General features: G+C 35.4%; 2 protein-coding genes and 1 non-coding gene across 4 annotated transcripts; 1 reads left to right on the top strand and 2 right to left on the bottom strand.

Annotated features, from left to right (window-relative positions):
* Positions 1-4,066: 4,066 nt before the first annotated feature.
* On the bottom strand, positions 4,067-9,617 carry LOC141831963 (mitochondrial carrier protein MTM1-like). Its single transcript, XM_074719415.1, has 10 exons — positions 9,378-9,617; positions 9,020-9,109; positions 8,304-8,432; positions 8,158-8,217; positions 6,672-6,842; positions 5,840-5,936; positions 5,210-5,301; positions 4,952-5,101; positions 4,715-4,773; positions 4,067-4,517 (listed from the first exon to the last, which is right to left on the bottom strand). Exons 1-10 carry the CDS (start codon positions 9,615-9,617, stop codon positions 4,385-4,387), a joined length of 1,221 nt encoding a protein of 406 aa, XP_074575516.1. The 3' UTR covers positions 4,067-4,384.
* Positions 9,618-9,782: 165 nt separating this feature from the next.
* Positions 9,783-9,884, top strand: LOC141832698 (U6 spliceosomal RNA). The gene has a single exon (XR_012602135.1). It is a non-coding gene; the product is annotated as a U6 spliceosomal RNA (small nuclear RNA).
* Positions 9,885-12,611: 2,727 nt separating this feature from the next.
* Positions 12,612-20,070, bottom strand: LOC141831930 (common plant regulatory factor 1-like). 2 transcript variants are annotated; one of them, XM_074719355.1, is made up of 13 exons: positions 19,896-20,070; positions 17,858-17,936; positions 17,541-17,591; positions 17,370-17,459; positions 15,802-15,879; positions 15,610-15,651; positions 15,350-15,492; positions 15,181-15,238; positions 15,054-15,102; positions 14,616-14,857; positions 14,096-14,173; positions 13,185-13,310; positions 12,612-13,036 (listed from the first exon to the last, which is right to left on the bottom strand). In XM_074719355.1, exons 2-13 carry the CDS (start codon positions 17,915-17,917, stop codon positions 12,767-12,769), a joined length of 1,287 nt encoding a protein of 428 aa, XP_074575456.1. In that variant the 5' UTR covers positions 17,918-17,936; positions 19,896-20,070; the 3' UTR covers positions 12,612-12,766. The 2 variants fall into 2 exon arrangements, with proteins under 2 accessions (XP_074575456.1, XP_074575457.1); XM_074719356.1 differs by having other exon boundaries at positions 15,619-15,651.
* Between the last annotated feature and the right edge of the window lie 625 nt (positions 20,071-20,695).

Genomic DNA, 20,695 nt, shown 5'->3' with positions numbered 1-20,695 from the left:
GTAATTTTGAACAAAATTATTATTAATTATAATATTAGAAATAGGATGAAAGGCCTTTTACGTATTTTTTTAAATATAAAATACCTTTTTATATTTTTTAATGTCAAATATTCAAATTTAAATACATGTAAATATAGTTGACATTTCATTTGAATATATTTAAATATTGAATCAAATCGATAGTGTTGTCATCTTCCATTCTAAATTTTTATAATAAATTCTAGATTATCAAACAATTAACTAGAACTAGTTTGTAGCTTTAATTTCTAAGTTTTAGAAAATTTAATTTTATTATTGCTAATCCTTATCTATTCTTTTGTTAAAAACACTGACATTAATCTGACTTTGCATATTTTAAAATAAATCTTATTTTACTCCAATTGATGTGGTTTATTTATTTATTTGTTCATCATCCAATTTTTTTAATTCAAGTATTAAATTTTTGCTATCTAATTAATTCGAAAGATGATGAATCAATCAGAAAACATAGATGGATCGTGACGGACTATTTAAAGTCATAAGTTTTTAAAAATCTTCGAGTGTAATGTGCACTGAATAAGTTTTGAATGGAGCTATCAAGTAGGTCAACCTATGACAGGATGAGCCAATCCATCTTATGGTGAAGTGGGATGGACTGTCCTACCAATTTAACGAGTTGATAAATCTCTAATCCAACTCAACCTTAGGTAGGTTGCGAGTTAGATAGATCAGTCCACGGGTCTATCAACAAATAAAAAATTATTAAAAATTTTAAGTTTGAATTATAGTTTAAATAAATCAAGTTGAAATTTTTAAATTTGGATTGTGGTTTAGACGGATCAAGCCTACTAGTTCATTGAGTTTTCTACTTTAACTTAATTTTTTTAAAAATAAATTTTTTCAACCTGTAGGTCAACCTAAGTTCATCACGGGCCAATCCACGCAGATCATGGACATAGGCGAGTTGATCTACTTAAATCCACCTTAAGATGATTTAATAAAATTTCAATTCAATTTACTTAAATTATTTAATAGAACAGATTAATCTAAATTAATGGCTTTAATTTATGAACCCTTATTTTCTAAAAAATCCATCCCATCTTTTACCATAGCCGAGGGCATCATTCAACCATCTTTATTTATTCAAAAAAGAAATAGAATAAAAAATTTGAACATGCCAATTATTCAACCATCTTTATTACTTATTTAAAAATAATAATAATAATATAACTTGATACAAAATCCTTGTCCAAGCAAAGTAGTGACGTTTTATAACTAAAAAAATTGGTGTTGGGTCAAAATTAAGGCACTATAATTTAATTTATTAGAGAATTATGGACTAATGAGAAAAGATAGTGTATAATTTTGGTGTTTAACCTTGATTTAACTAAATTAATGTATAAGATTGTGCCTCATGATCCTAACTTAAGATGTCTTCAAGATGTGGACTTGATTTTTATTAAAAAAATTTCATTTTCGCTGAGGTAAAATACTAAAAGGAGCCATAAAAAATCAGGGTTCAAATTATCTTAGATATTGACTTCTAAATATGCATAAGTTGTAGTTCAAATTTATCGGATAAGTAAAGCAAGAAAAGACTATTTAGATTATTAAAAAACATAATGTAGTGTGAGGGACAAAATACTCAAAGGAACAATAGAGGTTTAGGATTTTAAATTCTAAGTTGGATGAATATTTTAGAGATCGATTTCTAAATATGCATAAATTGTACTTGAATATATAAGATGGTGCCTCATGATCCTAATTTAAGATGACTTAATTCTGAGATGCGAGCTTGATTTTTTAACCAAAATATTGTGTTCACCCCCATGTATGTAGTGTATAAAACACTCATAAGAGCACTAAAAAGATTAAAGTTGAAATTTTAAATGGGATGAATACTTTGAAGATCGAACTTCTGAATATGCATAAGTTGTGATTTATCTAGGCGAACTAGGAAAAATATTGTATATCTTCATGATTTCTTGAATGAAGCCCGAACATTTACACCAATAATCAAGTCTTATCTTACTAGATGAGATCAATTATATAGATCTTTCTATGTCATAGTATCCTTATCTAAGATGATTTTTAGATCCAAACTTAACTTTAAACAAAAATTTTATTTTTGCCTTCACGTATGTAGTTTAATGGCAAAATACTCATAGGAAAAATAAAAAGAGTAAGATTCAAATTCTAAATGGGATGAATATTTTGAAGGTCGACTTTTGAATGTGTATAAGTTATGTTCTAGATTTATCTAGTAGGTGAATCAAGAGAAAAATCATATACCTCTATAATTAATTTTGAAGGTCGACTTTTGAGTTGGTTACGACGGGGCAGACTTGTTGAAGTAGACAAGGATCGAATTTCGATGAAATTGAGGTAATGTCATGTAGTGGTCAACTGTAACTTTCCAATTTACCTCCTTATAGATGATCATATATATAGGATTGACTGTGTGGGGTCACTGAGATGACGAATTTCACATTTTATTGAAATGAGTTCTTTAAACATTTAGAGGAAAAATAAAAAGCTTAAGATTTGAATTTCAAATTAGACGAATATTTTAGAAATTTATTTTTAAATGTATATAAATTTTACTCTAAATTTATGTGATAGACTAACCGAAAGAAAGGAAAGAAAGATGGTATATTAAGAGCACGCCTGGTTGTCTTGGAACAGAAGAGGTCAAGAACTCAGTGGCTCCGCACCTCCCTCCTCCTCGATCTCCAACTGTAGCCCAACGACGTCCTTCCTCATCCCTTCCCTTGTATATATATATAGGAATTTCCTTGTGGGGAGACGCGCGATGAGAGAGACGGAGAAGGAGGCCATGGCAGCAAAGCCAGACAACGCCGCCGGCGCCGGCGCCGGCTTCGGCTTCCACATGCCGGTGCACTACCCGCGCTACAACAAGGACGACTACGAGGCCATGCCGGAGTGGGCGCTGGACCTCTTGCTGGCGCAGTATGGACTTCCGGTCGCCGGAGACCTTGCCGACAAGAGGGGCTTCGCGATCGGCGCCTTCATCTGGCCTCCCTCCGGCGCCGGCGCTGGCGCCAATGATGTATTGAGCTGAGTTGTGGGTATCTAATTATGTATGTATGTATATATAAATATTATGCATGTGATATGAGAAGATGTATATTATGAGTTTAAGCGATCGATGTGGGCTTTGGAGAGATTATTGGTGAATGACACTTTGTTCATGATCAAGTGAGACGCCTCATACTCCTGCGTCGTGATCAATTGTAATTTTTCGATTTACCTCCTCACAGATGGTCGTAGAACCGACTGTGTGGAGCCGCTAAGGTGGCGGATTCCATCTTTTTACAGAAGAGTGAGACGCCTCATAGATTGTGGTGAGATCGATATCTCATTGGGGTGACAGATTTCACCTTTTGCTGAAGAAGTGAGATAATTGTTTGATGTTGTTATTTGAATAAGATTTATGGGTTGAAGATGAAAGCAATTGCGATACATCAAAGACAAACTAAAGTGAATGACTTGTAATCGAATGCAATGGCAAACGAAGGGCTGATCTGAATCCAATGTTATAGTTGACCGGAGTTCCTGCAAGTGTAGCGGAATGATCTTACGTAGGAATGGACGAAAATCAAAGTCTTCGTCTCAATGGGAAAGAAAAGTGAAGAAGAAGAAGCTCCAATTCAGCATGTCTAATCGAATGAGGCTTCTCCCTTTGTATACATTGGCCCATCCGATTGGGATCATCCACTATAAAGTTCATAATCTATTAACAATCATCAATGTTAACGAACCGGATTATTAGATCTACGCAAGAAATCATTTCAACTATTACAATTGTGTCATCTTCCTCTTGTCTATTCTTTGTAGATCGTTGATCTCGAAAAGGAAGGAGCCTTTTCGTCTCCAATTTGAGGACTTATGTTTTGGTCCCTAGAGCTCAATGACATAGAAGACAACGCGGACGAGACGGAAGGCTTCGTCAATCTCGGGCACGATGGTGAAGACAAAGTATCAAGGTCTTTTTTGTCGATCGACATTTGGGCAAAGAGAAGCAAATTAAGCCTTCACACTGCACAGCAACACTACCATGATCATGAAGTTGTAGAATCAAATTGAGCTATCCTGTGACAACAAAGCAAAAACAGCATGCTATATCGCGACAACTTAAACTGATGCACAAAATTTATGTCTTCGGCCTCTTGAAGTTCATCGTTCTCGAGTTCCCATTACGACAATCAATCGAAGATCTGAGTACATTTTCCGACAAAACCGGGACCATCTTATTCTATTTCATGGTATGGTTAGAAGACAACCATTGTGAGCCAAGTTAGCATGTTTGAGGAAAGCAATTCTTTGTGCAGCAACCTTTGAAGATCCATGAGCATTGACATGCATATCGATCGGGCAATCTTGTTCACGAGTCTGCGTTCCTTTGATGTAAAATGTATTTCACAACTTCATAGAAGGAGACTACGATGCCGACAGAAGGACCGGCTCGACCGACTCGTGGACCTACACCAGTAAAGAGACCTTTCAGGCCTCCAGTCCTGCATACATTGAAGGAGGTCATTCAATTTGATGGTTTCTTATTCAAGTATCAATGAAGTGATGAAGTCAAGTGGTGCTTAATTATCGTGGTAGCGACCAATTCGGCACAAAAGCGAAAGATGAAAATGAAAGCGTATTCGGATACGAATAGTTATTTCGATATGCAAACATTTCGAATAGTTAATAAGAGATGTACCTCCAAATCTCTACCAATGTCTGTCTCGTGGTCATATTTAGAGCCCTTGATGGATCCTTCTGGAATGAGAATCAGGATGAAAGTGAATTAGCAAGTATAACAATCGAGAGGTATTTTGTGTAACTCCGGTAAAAAATCGCCATAAAAAATAATCACTGTCAGTAGTAGCAAATACCACCTTTGCCAATTGATTGTAGAAAAAAAAGTAAAAGATCGATAGGGATTCTGAGACCAAACCTCAATTTGCCTCCGTGTTTTTGCGACATCGAGAGGGCATGTGGCGAAAGCAGCAATACTCCCAGCCGCAAAACCAGCTGAGAAGTTTGCCCCTAGAACACTAGCAGCATTACCTTCATCACCGACTACTGAAAGTAATCTTCGACGAATCTATATAATGGAACAAGTGCAAAGCATAACAACATAAGTATTTCTAAACAACCTGCAAAATCATAAACTCGGTACAAGAAGTGCACGATTCATGCTGATAGAACATACTGGCTCAAGAGTTGGCCAGCATATGGCGGAAAAGGGAACATCACGGGCTAGTTGTGCTCCCATACCTGTCCACAGGACGCGATATCCTCGCGCTGTTTGCAGAAGTATAAAAGTCTTGATCAGTCATCTTGCAGTTTTGTAATTAAGATTGATCGAAAAAATACGACGACAGAAATATCCAATAAGCTATTAGCATAAGTACAAATGCACAACAACAATAAGACACTAAAAAAGTTTATTTATCCCTAAAACTATAACTTAACTTTTAAAGGGTATAATTTCTCTATAAAAATTATAACAATCTTTTAACAAATCTTAAAAATTAAAGAACATATAAAATTGTAAAGAAAATTTGTAAATCAATCTTCAATCAGCACAACTGTATCGATAAAAGAACATTCCCTCAACACATTTTGACAATTATCACATGTATCTATCTAAGAGATCATCAGTTTAAAAAGAATCAATATCAAATACCTTGAGATGTATCCTGCTACAATATTCAATTCAATTCCAATTCAACAGGAATTCAACAGGTAGTTCAGAAAAAAGTTTCCAATCTTTGACAAACAATAGGAAATTACATATATTTTACAACTCACACATGAGAACAAGAATCTATCAACTTACAGTTAGGGTTGTCATTTGTACGAACAGACGATAGAACTCCAACTAGTGTTTTCCAAATTCCAGGGGGTTTCACTCCAGGTCTCAATTCCTTATATGCCTGATGTCACAACAATCGACTTTTAATTTTCATATCTCTGACTTGACTTTGCAGTATAGAAAGCAAGTGGAGAAAAGATCAACCAGTGGAGACTCGGTCTTAGTTGATTCATAGCTAATTGGTAAAAAAATTCAATGAAAACACTCTAATTCAAGCTATAAACAAACACCACATGAATAAATGGCTGCATTTATAGATACTTGCACATTGATATTCGAGAGTTTGTCTTTAGTAAAATGTTACAAGGCCCCATAAGAAGACTTCTTCCTAGCAATAAATACATATGTAATCAATTATGTTGATCAATAAGCACGAACGTTAACCATCCAATGACAAGGTTAAAAGTTAGAACTATGAAGAATGCATCGAGACCGGCTAAACGATACAAGTAAGGTAATCAAACATCAATATATAACAACAATAAGAATAATAAGTATAATTAAGAGAGTTTAATAGGTTTAACGTTCAACGGCAACCAACAAATTTTATAGTTAAAAGAATTGAACTAATTATAGCAATAGGTATAACAAGCAAGGGAGATGGAAAAAATGTTAAATATAAAACAAAAACGCTCGATTAGAATATTACTAGTGATATAGCCTAGCATAAATCTCAATGGAGAGTAAGATGCATTTGGACCAGCACAAAATAGTTGGGATGATGTGATATTTTTCTTATTTTCATAAAGCATTAGATTTAATATACTGAATCGACCAACTAAAGTATATGATTTACCTGCATGCGTGTTCTTGCGAGTTCAATTGGTGAACAAGAAATACATGCTAATGAGCGTGCAAGTGTGCCGGCAAATAAAGGGACATAAGGTGTTAAAATTGGAGCATTGTGGACAGTGAACTCCTCAATCCAATTGCGGAATATGTCGTAGCATGGTAAGTATATTCCTACCTACAAGCAAAGTCCAATCAGGAAAGTATTACACATAAATCCAAGTAGAAAATTATCTGATCCATGTAGGAAATAAGAATAATTTATGATTAATTTAGTCTGAAAAAAGTAACAACTCAACAAATTTCATGATGCACAAACTTCAGAATTCAATATTTCATTAAATAAAAAGCCAATTATACATAGGATGATCTGTTTCTTTTCTCTTTCTAGCATGCCCTGTCTGAATTCTACTGAATTCAAGACCTCAATAAAGTAGTTAATATGACCTTCCAAATTGACCAAGTATACTTTCTTTGCTGAATTTGAGGGCTTTGTGACGCTTTAATTCTCTAAGGATTGAGGTCATACTCCACTACAAAATGGTCTATATCAAAACTTGCAAGTGCCATTCAATCTAGCCTGAGCTTTCACTTTTAATACATTTGACTCGCCTTCAACTTTATAAGAGACTGACATTTAGTCAGCATATTCATAAGATGCCCAACCTCATGCATCATGGCACAATGTAGGCACCACATGGCACATCCTTATTGAGCTAACACAAGGAATGATTTTGGTTATTAAAAGTTTATAATTTAATAGGAGTGCTAATGAATCATCTTGCAATTATAACTCATTTAAAATTGTAAAATTCCAAGCTAACAGCTGGTATTGCTAAGAATACAGTGTAAAGCGGCACTGGGTGACACAAATGAAATAGTTGGAAGTACATGATTAGATATTTTAGAAATCAAAATTTGAGCCAAGTTTGTTACAAATCAAAATATCATGTTGATATACCCAAAGCCGCCAAGCTACTAGCTTTCATAGCTAACAGCTAATTGTAAATTGACAATGAAATATCCTGGTTTTAAAGGTGGAAGATCATATAATAAACTTGTTACAAATCAAATTTTAATCTAGATTTGCCACAACCGTCTAAAGTACCTGCCATATCTAAAATCTATGCTCGAGAAATTATCCAAGAGCAGCAACATAGAAACTTATTGCACAATGCATAATTGGTTAATTGCAAATATAGTGCAAAACTGAATGTTTATTTGACAAAATTCAAACAGAATAAATAAAAAATCTAATAATTAAGTACTGTGAGCTAAAATCAATTTAAAATTTAAATATCTACGTTGGATGCCCAGAAGATCGGAGACAATTAAGCGGAAGGTATAGTATCAAGGTAAGTTCAACAAATAAAAGTAGATCATATATTTAGAGTGCAATTCTGTTATAATATAAAAATAAAAGTAAAAAAGAGTAACACAATATAATCAAGGACTTCTGTGCTGCTGTTTTGGCAATGAGATTGGAAACTCACAGTTGGTACAGCCAATGCTAAACTTGCATTTGTACCCCTCCACAATCTAGCAAAGCCTTCCTGTTGTTTTTAGAAGTAGATAGAATGACATAATGGAGAAGATTTGCAAAGAAATGATTATATTTGTGTTAATTAAGTGTACTTACCTGCCTAACAACTTTATTGATGACATCCATTGTTCCCTTGTACTGGAAGCAATCAGGAGGACAAACTGAGTCAGTGCCAAATATTGCAGCCCGGGTGCAGGATGGGGAGCATCTTAAATCTGAAAACATCTGAGTACATTATCAAAATTATGTCAGCCATGAGATATCAGATGATTAAGGCAAACACAGTGATATAAAAGATGTTAATAGTCAGCAGAAAAATGCATCCACAAAATTTTTTTAAAAAATGTCCTTTAGCATTAATGCCAATGTTTAGCACAAGGGCCAACAACGTGCCAATATGATATTAAACCAGGAAATGCCCAATGCCAACAAAAAGATTCAATCTGGTTGAAGAATAATTAGGAAATCATAATGGAGTTCTCAATGATAGAAAATTTAATAATCTGATTACATCAGCCGATATCCCAAAGCTCAGGCATTTGTCTTGGAGTTACAAAGTATCAGCCATAGCCATTGACCATATAGATGAATGCAAAAACAGAAATGCTCAATCCCACCAATTATCAAATGATCCTTGGGACCAATTAAGGTTTGAGGTATCAACTAGAGCAGAGTTAGCACATCTTAATAAGTGTTAACCTATTAATTAATGGAAAAGAACAGATGTAGTGCTAGCATCATAATTGAATGATAAATCAAAATTAGACAACGAAGACTCAGATAATGGCATAGTAAAACAGGCAACACCATACCGTGCTTGGACCAAGCGACACAAAGCGCCTTTCATACTGATGCTGCATAGGGTAATATGCAACTCCAGCTGCCTGCGCCTGCAACCTTGTCTGCGTTTACAATACAGGAAGCTTTTAATGATTCCAAAAATACCGGAAGGAAAGAACCAATTTTGATTCCACCAGAAACTCAATTGGAAACAACGGAAAGATAAGTAGCACAAAATGAAGAATCAAGCAAGGAGAAACGAGAATCGATGCGCCGAACCAAAAGCATTGGAAAAAACACGGCACAGACGACAACGCCAAGGGGCGAGCAAAAACGAAGAAACGAAAAACAACAGATGGAAAAAATAAACGAACGAAGTCAAAATCTCACCTTTGCGACGTCGAGGGGATTTACAAGGATGGCGGAAATCACGGCGGCACCCGCGGCGGAGAGCGCCCTCTCCCCGAACCTCGCCTGGGAGTCGGACGAAGCTGAGCCGAGACGAGAAGCGGAGGGCGACTGCGGGGACGAGGTGGAGTGGGAGTCCGACTTCGGTGCATTTGCGTACGAGGCGCCGTCGAACTCGACCACGGTGGCGGCGGACTTGGGCATTCTCGAGCAGCCTGCCATTTTCCAAGCTCTCTCTCTCTCTCTACACACAGAGACACAAAGTCCACGTTAACAGGTTACACCCTGATTTTAATGAGAAAAATTACAATTCGCCCCATAATTTATTTCTTTTCTCAAGCTAGGGCTTCAAACTACTTAACTGAGATATGATAACATAGCAATTCTGTCTCTTCGGAGACATCCGATAAAATTGGAACGATACAGAGAAGATTAGCATGGCCCTGCGCAAGGATGACACGCATAAATCGAGAAATGATCCAAATTTTTACCCCTGGAATATAGCTGAGTTGGTTATGACGTAGTAGAGTTGCAGAAGAGGGCAAGGGTTCGAATTCTGGCGAAGCCAGGCAACACCCTCCTGCGTCGTGACCAACTGCAGTTTTCTGATTTATCTCCTCACAAATGATCGAGGGGTCGATCGTATGGGGTAGCTAAGGTGGCGGATTTCACCTTTTTTGCAGAAGATAACATAGCAATTCTATTCTATTGTAAGTATTTAAAAAGTAGAGTTATAAACGAGTAAATTTTATATTATTCAATATTATTTTATAAATTAATCGATACAAGTTAAGTTTATAAACTTGAGCTTATTCATTTAAATATCATGGAACTCTGAATTTAAATTTATTTAATTATTTAAAATTTTTATATTTTAAAAGATGAATTAATAAGTTTAATATTATAAATTTAATTATTTATTTATAAATTTGATAAGAATTTCGAATTTGATTTATAAATTTTATTTATATCAATAAGTTGAATATGAATATATTTAAATTTATTCATTTAATTGATATTTTATATATTAAATAGGTTTCCTAAAAAAATGATGATAAATCTTAGTCAATCTTATGGACTCAATTTCTGGGGGTGGCCGGTCCGGTCCCACAGAAGTTTTCCACCGACCACCAGGATAAATCGTGAAGCGCATACAGTTCGTGTTCTCCATTTGGAAGAAAATTCTTACAAATATAGTTGGGGATCGAACCGCAAATCCCTGGGTCACAACCTAAATGTCTTACCATTGCCCCGTTGCACCATCCTTTTTTTAAAATAAGTTTCCTAAATTGAATGCTCTTGGGGGTTATGATGCGATGATCAAAAATAGGATGAGCTTTCTACACAAGAATTTAAATTTCACATAGAATATATTATAAATAGAGAATTTGAAAAATTTTAGAATATTAGATTGTTCATCAAGATCCATCTATATTTAGATCGGATCGATGATCTTCAAAATTCATCAGATTCAAAATGCATATATATATATATATTATAAAAAAAATTATTAAGCTGAATATGAAATTTACTCACCAAACAATCCTAACTCTAAATAGGCTTTTTAATTATTTTAAAAATCTTAAGGTACTTCAAAATAATATAATAAATTTTGAGGGGTGCAGTGAAATTTTAACTTTCTTGGAGAGGGGGCGAGAGAGGGAGCGCACTAAAATGAAGGCGGAGATCACGCCACATCAGTTTAATTCCATAAAAAGGGCCCCGGCTTTGCATACCTGTAAATTAATCAGTTTTCAGGTGGCCCCCGCTGTTGATTTCGAACTTAAGAAAATCAAATTATATTTATATATAAATGCGAAATTGATAGGTTGCGCGCCTTCTTGTGCGTGTAACGTCCGCGATTGAATACACATTAAGACGAGTCAAGATGTTCGAAAGTGATCCTATCGTCCCACGTACTTTTCAATGAAAAGGTAAAATTCATCAATCTAACGATCTCACACAGTCAGTTTCACGATCATCTGTGAAGAGATAAATCGATAAGTTACATTATCTTAACTTCATTAAAATTCGATCCTTATCTATTTTAATAAATCTGTTCTATAATAATCAATTCAATTACATTCTAAAACATCATCCCTAAAGCATCTCCTCACTTTCTCTCTCTCTCTATATATAATAATATCTTTTTCATAATTTTTTAAAAAATCAATATTTTTTTTGGCTCATTAAATTTGGAATAATCATAAAACGAAATATACAAATCTGCAATTTATTAATTCCCAAAGTGAAAACTTCCTTCCAAAATCCAAACACTGCATTTTTTTTTCCTTTTTTTTCTTGATTTAATTTATTTCATTATTAAACAGTAATCTACTTACTATTTGCATAAGATTTTGAGAATTAATTGATTTTATGATAATAAATATTGATTTAATTAATATTAGCTCTCTTAAAAATCTAACTGGATCGACCAACACTGTCAAACGGGGCTCGGCTCAGGTTGGGAGTTTGCAAAGGTAGTTCTCAGATCGAGCACAATTGGGGTTCGTTCGATACGAACCATGACTCGGGTTGCGAGTTTACAAACTTAGCACACTCAACTTGAACCCATTTGGGATATGTCGAACACGTATCTAGACCTGACTCTAGGCCGGGTCCAAATCGGATCCGTAATCGAGTCAATGGATTAGTTACTCGTTTATTTAGATTGCCGAGATTGAACCATAATCGGCCCCAACTAAATCGATTATGGTTCAGAAGCCTAATTAATTGCCGAACCAACTATTAACCAACACCATACACTACCAGCAACATAGTAGTTTTCAACGATTGAGATTATTTGATCATTTTTCAAAAATCAATATCACACATGTGCTCAACCCTAATTGGAATCGTCAATTTCAACTGTTGTAAGAGGTTCTGACCTCGACAATGGTAAGCAAGTCTGACCTATTTGATCATTTTTTTATTAATAAGTACAATTTAATATTTATTACTCTTATTCTTAATTTCGAAATCTCGATCACTTTCAACTTCAATTCTTCAATTTTAATGAAAAAAAATTCCAAACCGTGAACCGTTTTGGACAGTTAAGATTAATGATTGATCTATCAAGAACTATCGAACCATCAATTCCAAATCGTGATCGGATCCACATGAACCATAGCACGCGAGACCAAAAGAACCCCAACCCACATCACAGCCACAGTTGTAGAATGATGCCATAAAGCAAAAAAAAGGAGGAGCTCATGGTTAGGGTAACAACTTTGAGATAAATCTTACAGCAGTTCTTGTTATCCATTAGCAGTTGGGATTTCGAAAAGCTTCCAACATTGGTAGTTACATGGATTCTCTCACAAGCCGAAAAAAGAAACAAAGAAGAGAAGACAGAAGATTGTACAGGATCACTATAATCCCTTATCGGGCATAGTCACAGGATTCATGCTCAATACAGTTTCAGCCACCTCTGTTCTTGGACTAGTGTCCAGAAACTGCTGAAGCTTGCCATTCGGGTCGCCAGTGCTTCCGGCTTCTAGATTTTCACTCGGGTTGATCGAGTTTGGTTTATCGATCATCGACAGTAAGTTTGCTGCCACAATTGATGGTGCACCTTCAGTCTCCACATTAGGTTGAGATGATTCCTCTGGGTGGATTGATCGGAGATTCTTCAGTTTCTCCTGCGCATAACATAAAACAATTGTGAGATTCAGATCATTCTGGATATGGTTCATTTGTTTGTTTGTCGAAACAAACATGCATTCGTGCACTGCGTAATTTACGGGACTCGACTGATGGCACAAACTAGTAGCAGATGACAAAGAATACCAATAGAGCTGAATTCTCTGCTCGCAATGCGTCAGAGCTTGAGATAAGTCGACTGATTTCAGATCGGAGATTTGTGTTTTCAGCAACTAGGGTATCAACTTTTTTGGCAAGTCCCTCATTTTCAGCCTGGAATGTGAAAGAACTGAAACTTCAGCTGCAAGAGAAAAATGACAAGAAATGTGGTGCAGTTCTAAGATTAGGGATCAATTTACAAACTTCATTCTTAAATTGCAGAGTTGAAAATTTCTATATATTTTTAATTTCTAAAAGGCATTACAAAGTTTGTCACAACTTTATCAAGATATGGCTCTTTAAAAAGTTGGCTATAATTTTAGAGATAGAATAAGTATTTTGGATCTTAGTTTGAGTCTTGATGCAAACATGAATTGTCAGCAGTTTGAAAAATTAAGGACCAATTTAGAGATCTCATTTTAAATTTAGAGTTTAAAAATTCTAGATATGTTCTAATTTCTAAAAATTGTTAAAAAGTTTGTTATAGCTTTAAGAGATAAATTAAGCCCTTTAAAATTAGTTATCACTTTAGAGAAAAAAATATGCTTTTTTAGTTAGCCAACTTGTTCTTATTCAAGTGATCGAGTCTATAAAAGGGGTTAGATCCCATCTATTTAATCATCTTTCAATTTAATAATATTATGGGATCGTAACCCGTTTGATAGACTCAAAATGAGACTATGTCGGTCTAACAAAAAGTTTATGTTTTCTCAAAAGTTATAACTAAGCTTAATTTATATCTTAAACTTATAACAAACTTTTTAACGACCCATAATAATAAAAAACATATAGAATCTTTAAACTTTAAAATGAAATTTCTAAATTGATCCACAAATTTCGAACTACGTCAAGGAAATTATGACAGCTATGATATCGGCGAAAAATCGACTTAAAAGTACCTGTTTTCTCAACCTTGATCTTCTGGCAGACTCTCTATTAGACTGTTTCCGTTTCTCCCGTTTCAGTGCCCGGTCGTCCTGAAAAAATGAAACTCCTCAAATGTAGTTGAAAATCAAGCAACTTCAGAAAAAGTAACACTTAAACACATCGACCTGACGCCTTATAGTTCTATATGCTGTTATGGGAGTGCTTTAGAATCTAAAGCAGCATGAACCAATTGATTCTTTTTAAAAAGAAAAAGAATATCAATTTGCATTTTGTGCCTTAAAAGGGTGCTTCTCTATGGCAACCGATAAGATAATTTTTGAGTCGAGTACAATTGGGATGCCAATCGATTCTGAAGCACAATTGATGAGCAGGAACTTATTATACATTTTATCAGGGTCGAGAAATAAACTAGAAGCTAAACATATTAATGAGGAAGGTAAACAATAAGCGCAAGGCTGATCATAGTTTCTGCAAGTTTTAGTAGCAATTCCAAGGGCGGAAGTAAAAAACGAGCTGGGATGGAGATTGAACCTGCATCCATAGCTCAGAAGGTACACCAGTACTACCAGGCATCATGGGAATTGTTGTTGAAGGGACAGGGTTGCCAGTATTTTTCATTATCGACGCTTGTGCTGGACCAGGAGAAGTTTTATTCCTCACTCGATTTCGTGCAATATCTGTAGGTGTTGCAGAAACCCCTAAAGAGACTTTCAGTGATGAACATTTTCCCCCGCCATTAGCAGGATTGATGTTTGAGTCAATTTTTCTTTCATCTGTAATAGGAAAACATCTATAATGGTTTCAAAGTAATTTCACATGACAAAATATTAATCGCTTAAAATAATAGGCTCCAAAGATGGGAGACAAACAAATATTTCAAATTCATTGATAATGGGAAATAGAACAAGTTCATACAAATTAGAAGAGTGTTGCTTAATTTAGAAAGTATACATAATAGGGTGGTGATACCTGATGATGGTCTATCTTCTGAGCCAACCTTTCGTTGGTCGCTATATCCCTATAACAAGATAGAATATTCCGAATAATATTGGAAGCGATGCAATTTCAAAAAATAGCAAAACGAATAGGGCATTACTCCTGTCGAATTACTCCCATCACTTCCATTACTAGACCCATCTGCACTATTATATCCGCTGTATGTATAATAAAAAAGGAATACTTTCAGACATCTAATCAAAGTAAACCTACTGATGAATTTCAGCAATTAATACTCTGTGTATCTATAAATATACAGTTGAATAAACCTTCGTGACAGTTCATTCCCATGAGCACCTGCTGCATTGTTTGAATTTCTGTTTCCCCCGGTTGCGTTAAGCTTAGTCACTAGCCCTTTGTCCTTGCTCCCTGATGATATATCAGGAGCTTCTATGCTCAAAGGGGTTCCCATCTATAAAATAGGATAAAATAAGTTTTTTAAAAAAGACCTGAGTAAAAGAATTTAAGCTTTTAATGATTTGCAGTACAACCAAATTTAAGGGAAAAGGTGCAAGTAAATAGTGCTTACAACAACTACCTCAGTCGCTGCAGGATGCTGTGCTTGAGAACCCTGCAAATATAAGTGCCATCCTTGTAAAAAGTACTCTAACAATCAATTATCATCCATATAGTAAGTGTTATGTATCTACCAGCTCTTATATATTCTAAACACTATATGTAGTTCAAAGCCAATAAGATAGGGTGACAAAGAACAACTTACAAGAGGCATTGATGGGTGAGGATAAGCTCCATTCGAGTACATTGCAGCATATGGTGACCCGAAAGGAGGAACAAGAGGCTGAGTCCATGAAAAAATTATACCAACATGATGAATGTTAAGGCAATAGTAACTTATACAATAAAGAAATCCTGTTATATTGTCACAAAACACGCTTTTGCAGTTCCAATCTGAGCTCTGTGGTCAACAATGGACACTTACAGATAGTTGTGAAAATCATAGGCATATCTAATCTTGTTAGTCTGAAGAAAGTGTTTTATTCATACACCTTTTGTAGTCTACCTAATTGTACATAATAAGAATTGGGAAAGAAAACAACTAAATCATGCATTGTGACACATGGCGAATTTACAACATGAAAAATATAATGTTGTTAAATTGTGGTTTGGGAGTGGTCAAATCACACATGGACCTGTAACTGATGAAGATCAAACAATTTGCATGGTAAGTGTGATTTTTTTAATCGCCTCATTCATACTTGATTGTCAAACCAAACAACAGTATCAACATGAATAATCCGCAATCAAAGGTGTTATAGGATCAAGCATGATTATGAAGACCTATTTAATTAGACGTCTAATGTAATGTACTGTAGGTACAAGAAACCCACAGCTTTCATGTGCTACTTCTACCTATATGTTTCAAGATAAAAATGGAATTTATTGTCTGACAAGTTTAATTCCTTGAGAATAAAATCCAATCAAAGGGCAGCCCGGTGCACGAAGCTCCCGCCATGCGGGGTCCGGGGAAAGGATCCATTGTACGCAGCCTTACCTTGCCTTTGGCAAGAGGCTGTTTCCAGGATTTGAACCCGTGACCTCTAGGTCACATGGCAGCAACCTTACCGTTGCGCCAAGGCTCCCTTTCGAGAATAAGATCCAATATACAACATAAATGACAAACAACTTAATGTAAACTCTTATGTTGATACTAAGTTGACAAGACACATCTATAGGCTTTACTTCAAACCTTCTGAGCCAATCCTATTAACCAAAAAAGTAAATGATGAGGATGGCAACGGTAATGGAGGTATTAAAGGGCAGTTAACGGATGAACTTTATGTCAAAGAGCAATATATTATCTTCAATTAATTTATAACTCCCACCCTAAAATATGTAAGCACTATTCCACTATAAATCAGTGGTTATTATATTCCAAGGAATACTAAGTGAGATACATGGGAATAGAACTCCTTCCATATCAATTAGCTAATTAGTTTATTAAATTTGATTGAACATTAACTCATAACGGGTAGTAGTATGTATTCCTGTTTATCTTTTCCAATAACGTCAGACATCCATCTTAGACTCAAAGAAAAGAGGAAGAACTGGAAATAATTCAAGAAGCCATTCACATAGAAGAACCAAACCAATTTCCTGATTTTGTATGAAAGGATCACACAGAAATATGTTAACAAATTTACAAAAAAACAGAGATGTTTGACGCTTTTTACATAACTTGAGACAAGATCCATTACCTTTCAGATACAAAAATAATTAGTTAAGAAAAAAAGAATAGAGTTCAAGATATGAACAAAGAAATTAATGTACCCGAGGGGCCCACATGTATGGATGTGGTGCATAACCAGGGACAACTGAAGTGCTGAAATAAGGAGGCATCATTCCAGGACCATAGTATGCCTGAAAGATAAGAAATGGCCCTTTTTTATAATTATCTGACACTTTCCAGAACCATGCAAATAAAATCTAGTAGTGACCAACCTGCATAGCTGTCCAGTCAGCATATGGATGAAATGCAGGCTGCTCTTGCAACTGCAAAGAATGATCATTTATAAGTAAAAACAGAAATTTCCCACTACTAGAAACAAAGAAAATTATCTAATCTTTAGAGATTTAGGTATGATAAGGATGACATTAAAACAGTAATGCATTGAAGCCTCAGAGGAAATCATTCCTTTTGCTTTCTGCCACGGGTTACAAACATTTACCATTGTACTAGTCATCAGAGACAACCTATTAAGCCAGTTTCTTGGTAAAAAATACTTGGTGTTTATTGTTCACTTAAAATATCTGCCGACCTGTACAGGTGAAGGCAACTTCTCAGATTTCGAAGGTGCAGCAGCTTCATTATTCCCCATTAATCACACTATGAAGCGCCTGCAGATAACAAATTGTACAGATTATTGATTTCTTTTTGTAATTGCTAAAATTTTCAAAATAAAGGAACTTCCAATATATAATATATAACAAGACATATCTTTCAGGAAGATTCTTGAGTTTTGACAAAAGACCAATGAAACAATTATTCTGGAATTTAATAAATGCCCATCTAGAAAATGTAGTTTAATTTGCTGTAGTATCTCATAAATGTTGAAAAACAGGTGTGGCCAAATAGTATGATTAAATTAAACCAATAATCAGTAGGATGGTTTGCACATCATTAAGATTCAAATGCATTACATACTACAGTAGTACAAAACTACAATTTTTCTGAAAATCACAAGACCATGGGATTAGAATGAAACTCAGTAGATGTTTTATAAATAGTAAAAAGACAATTTTTTTGATTGGAAAAAAAGACAATCGCAGAAAGCAAAAGACGATTGAGAAGAATTGGGATATTATGAAGATGGATGAACACTGCCACAAACCAGAGTCTTCAATTGTAATCAGCCATCAATACTTGAGTGCCTTGGAGTAACCAAAGATGGAACTGAGATGCTTAATTCCCTAGTTCAGCACAGCATGGTCATGCAAACATAACAAAATCTCTAACGGATCAACATTGCAAAAGCTAAGGGTTTAGTCAGACCTAATGTTAAACAATTGTGGTTGAAAGTATTTTTAGTAATAAAGTTGTGGTTAATAATTATATATGTGATGAATTTATGACAACAATTTATCACTATTGTATTTGATAATACTATAAAATATATTATCAATGACAAATAAAGTTCTCACTAATCTCACATTTAGTGACAGATCAATAATATTTATTAATAATTTTAACCCTGGAACTTAGGCCAATGAATCTCGTGACAAAATTATTGTCACCAAAACTTTTTGTGATAAATTATTAAATTATAGTGTCAAAATTTAACACACTTTCTAGTGTGATTAAAGCACAGTCAACATAACTATCTACTCGTGTAGATTCTTAGACTCTGAATTACTACTTCTCCATGGAAAACTAATATGTTGCTTTCTTTGTGTAGAAAATGAGTTTACAAATTTAATCTCACAGTTGAACCAATTGTACCATCTTCCATAATTTCGCATACTTGCCCAGATAAGTAGGAACCTTTGGTAGAAAGGGATAATTGTTCCTTATTCTACAGGCCAGAATAGCAATCAACAAAGAGACAGACATGCATTAATAAGTAACATCCTGGTAGCTAAATCAAAAGAGTAAAGAACTCTTCGGAATGACATTCGTAGATGGATTAAACACTAAGCCATGTTTCCTATTAAGAAATGACAGATACGGCAAACACTTAGAAAAGAATAAAACGAATTATCATTTACCAACCAAACGACAAAACTTGAAAAAACAAACAGTAAATCCTTACAAGTACGGACGGAATAAGTTCGGTAAGCAGGCATTCATGAGTAAAGGGACCATATTGCAGGTTCCTAAGTGCAACTGTGAACCATACTAAAAAGAAAAATATGCAAAGACCGAAGGGTACTTGATTATGTTCCATTACCGACAGATGAGATATAATATGAAGATAAAATCCATTCTGGTTAGGAAAATCAGCTCTCTTTTTTATTCTTCCTTATCATCTGATATTCAGACAATTCATCCTTAATCACCACTTCTCTTCAAATCCGCCAGATCTACCACATGTTTATCTCTAATCGCCCACACATAAACACACACACACCAACAGAAGAAATCATATGTACCTCGAAAATTGTAAATTCCAAAGCCGTACAAGATCAAGGAAAGAAGCGACCAAGATTCAATATTTATTCCAGGAAAGAACTAAAACCCCAATTCTGGCGAACCCCAAGCACAAGAAGCAGACCACCAAACACTGACCGAGTACATCTGCGGCGAGAAAACAACAAAGCCGGCGCAGTGCAACAACAACACGCCGAAACATCGCTTACCAGCAATATATCCGGCACGAATTGCTTCGCCAACTCTCCAATTCACCAAATATATGCCTCCAAAGAGCGGAAACCTACTGGCGGATGCGATTCAAACCCTCGAAGGAACGCCGAACTGGAAGGATCTCATCAGGAGGACCGATCCGCCTACCCCGGCGCTACGCGCTTCTCCATGGACACATCGGAGACGGCGGGGCGGAGGGCGAGCGCTACTCTCAAATGGAGCGAAGTGCAGAGGCGGAGGCCACGTCACCGTACACGTGTCCGTATCAGGTTATCGTGATACGGCGTATAGGGCCACCACTAAGTTCACGCAAATGTTCGACTCCAGTGCTTCTACCCGCGTGGGCCTCGCCGATACGTTGTCGTCCCATTGGACCACCCTTTTGCTGACGAGAGCCGCATTGGTAAAGTTCCGGGTTCCACGTAGCTCAATTTAAAAAACACACTACAATTTTTATTATTAGATATAATAATTTATTTCAAAAAAATATTAAAGAAAAAGAAATTTTTTAAAACTATTTTATCATATTATTATTATTATTTGTATTATTATAATTTTAGAAAATTAAATAGAGTTACTAAATTTATAAGAGCAACTGCAATGGACGTGGCGTTATAACGCCCACGTCACTTACCACATGGTAGTGGTTGACCATCTGATCGACCACCACCACATGTGGTCGATCAACTGATCGACCCCTGTGTAAAAATTTAATCGCGCACTACGTGGGACCCACCCACTGTCCTGATTAACACGTTCAATGTTCTGAACGTGTTAAATATCTCTCTCCTCTCTC

This window comes from Curcuma longa, chromosome 7 (genome assembly GCF_044706935.1).
Source record: "Curcuma longa cultivar G26 ecotype Majalengka, Jawa Barat chromosome 7, ITB_CL_G26_1.1, whole genome shotgun sequence".
In the NCBI taxonomy this organism is placed as follows: domain Eukaryota; kingdom Viridiplantae; phylum Streptophyta; class Magnoliopsida; order Zingiberales; family Zingiberaceae; genus Curcuma; species Curcuma longa.
Note: the sequence above shows the minus strand (reverse complement) of the source record. Positions and strands in the feature narration are given on the sequence as shown.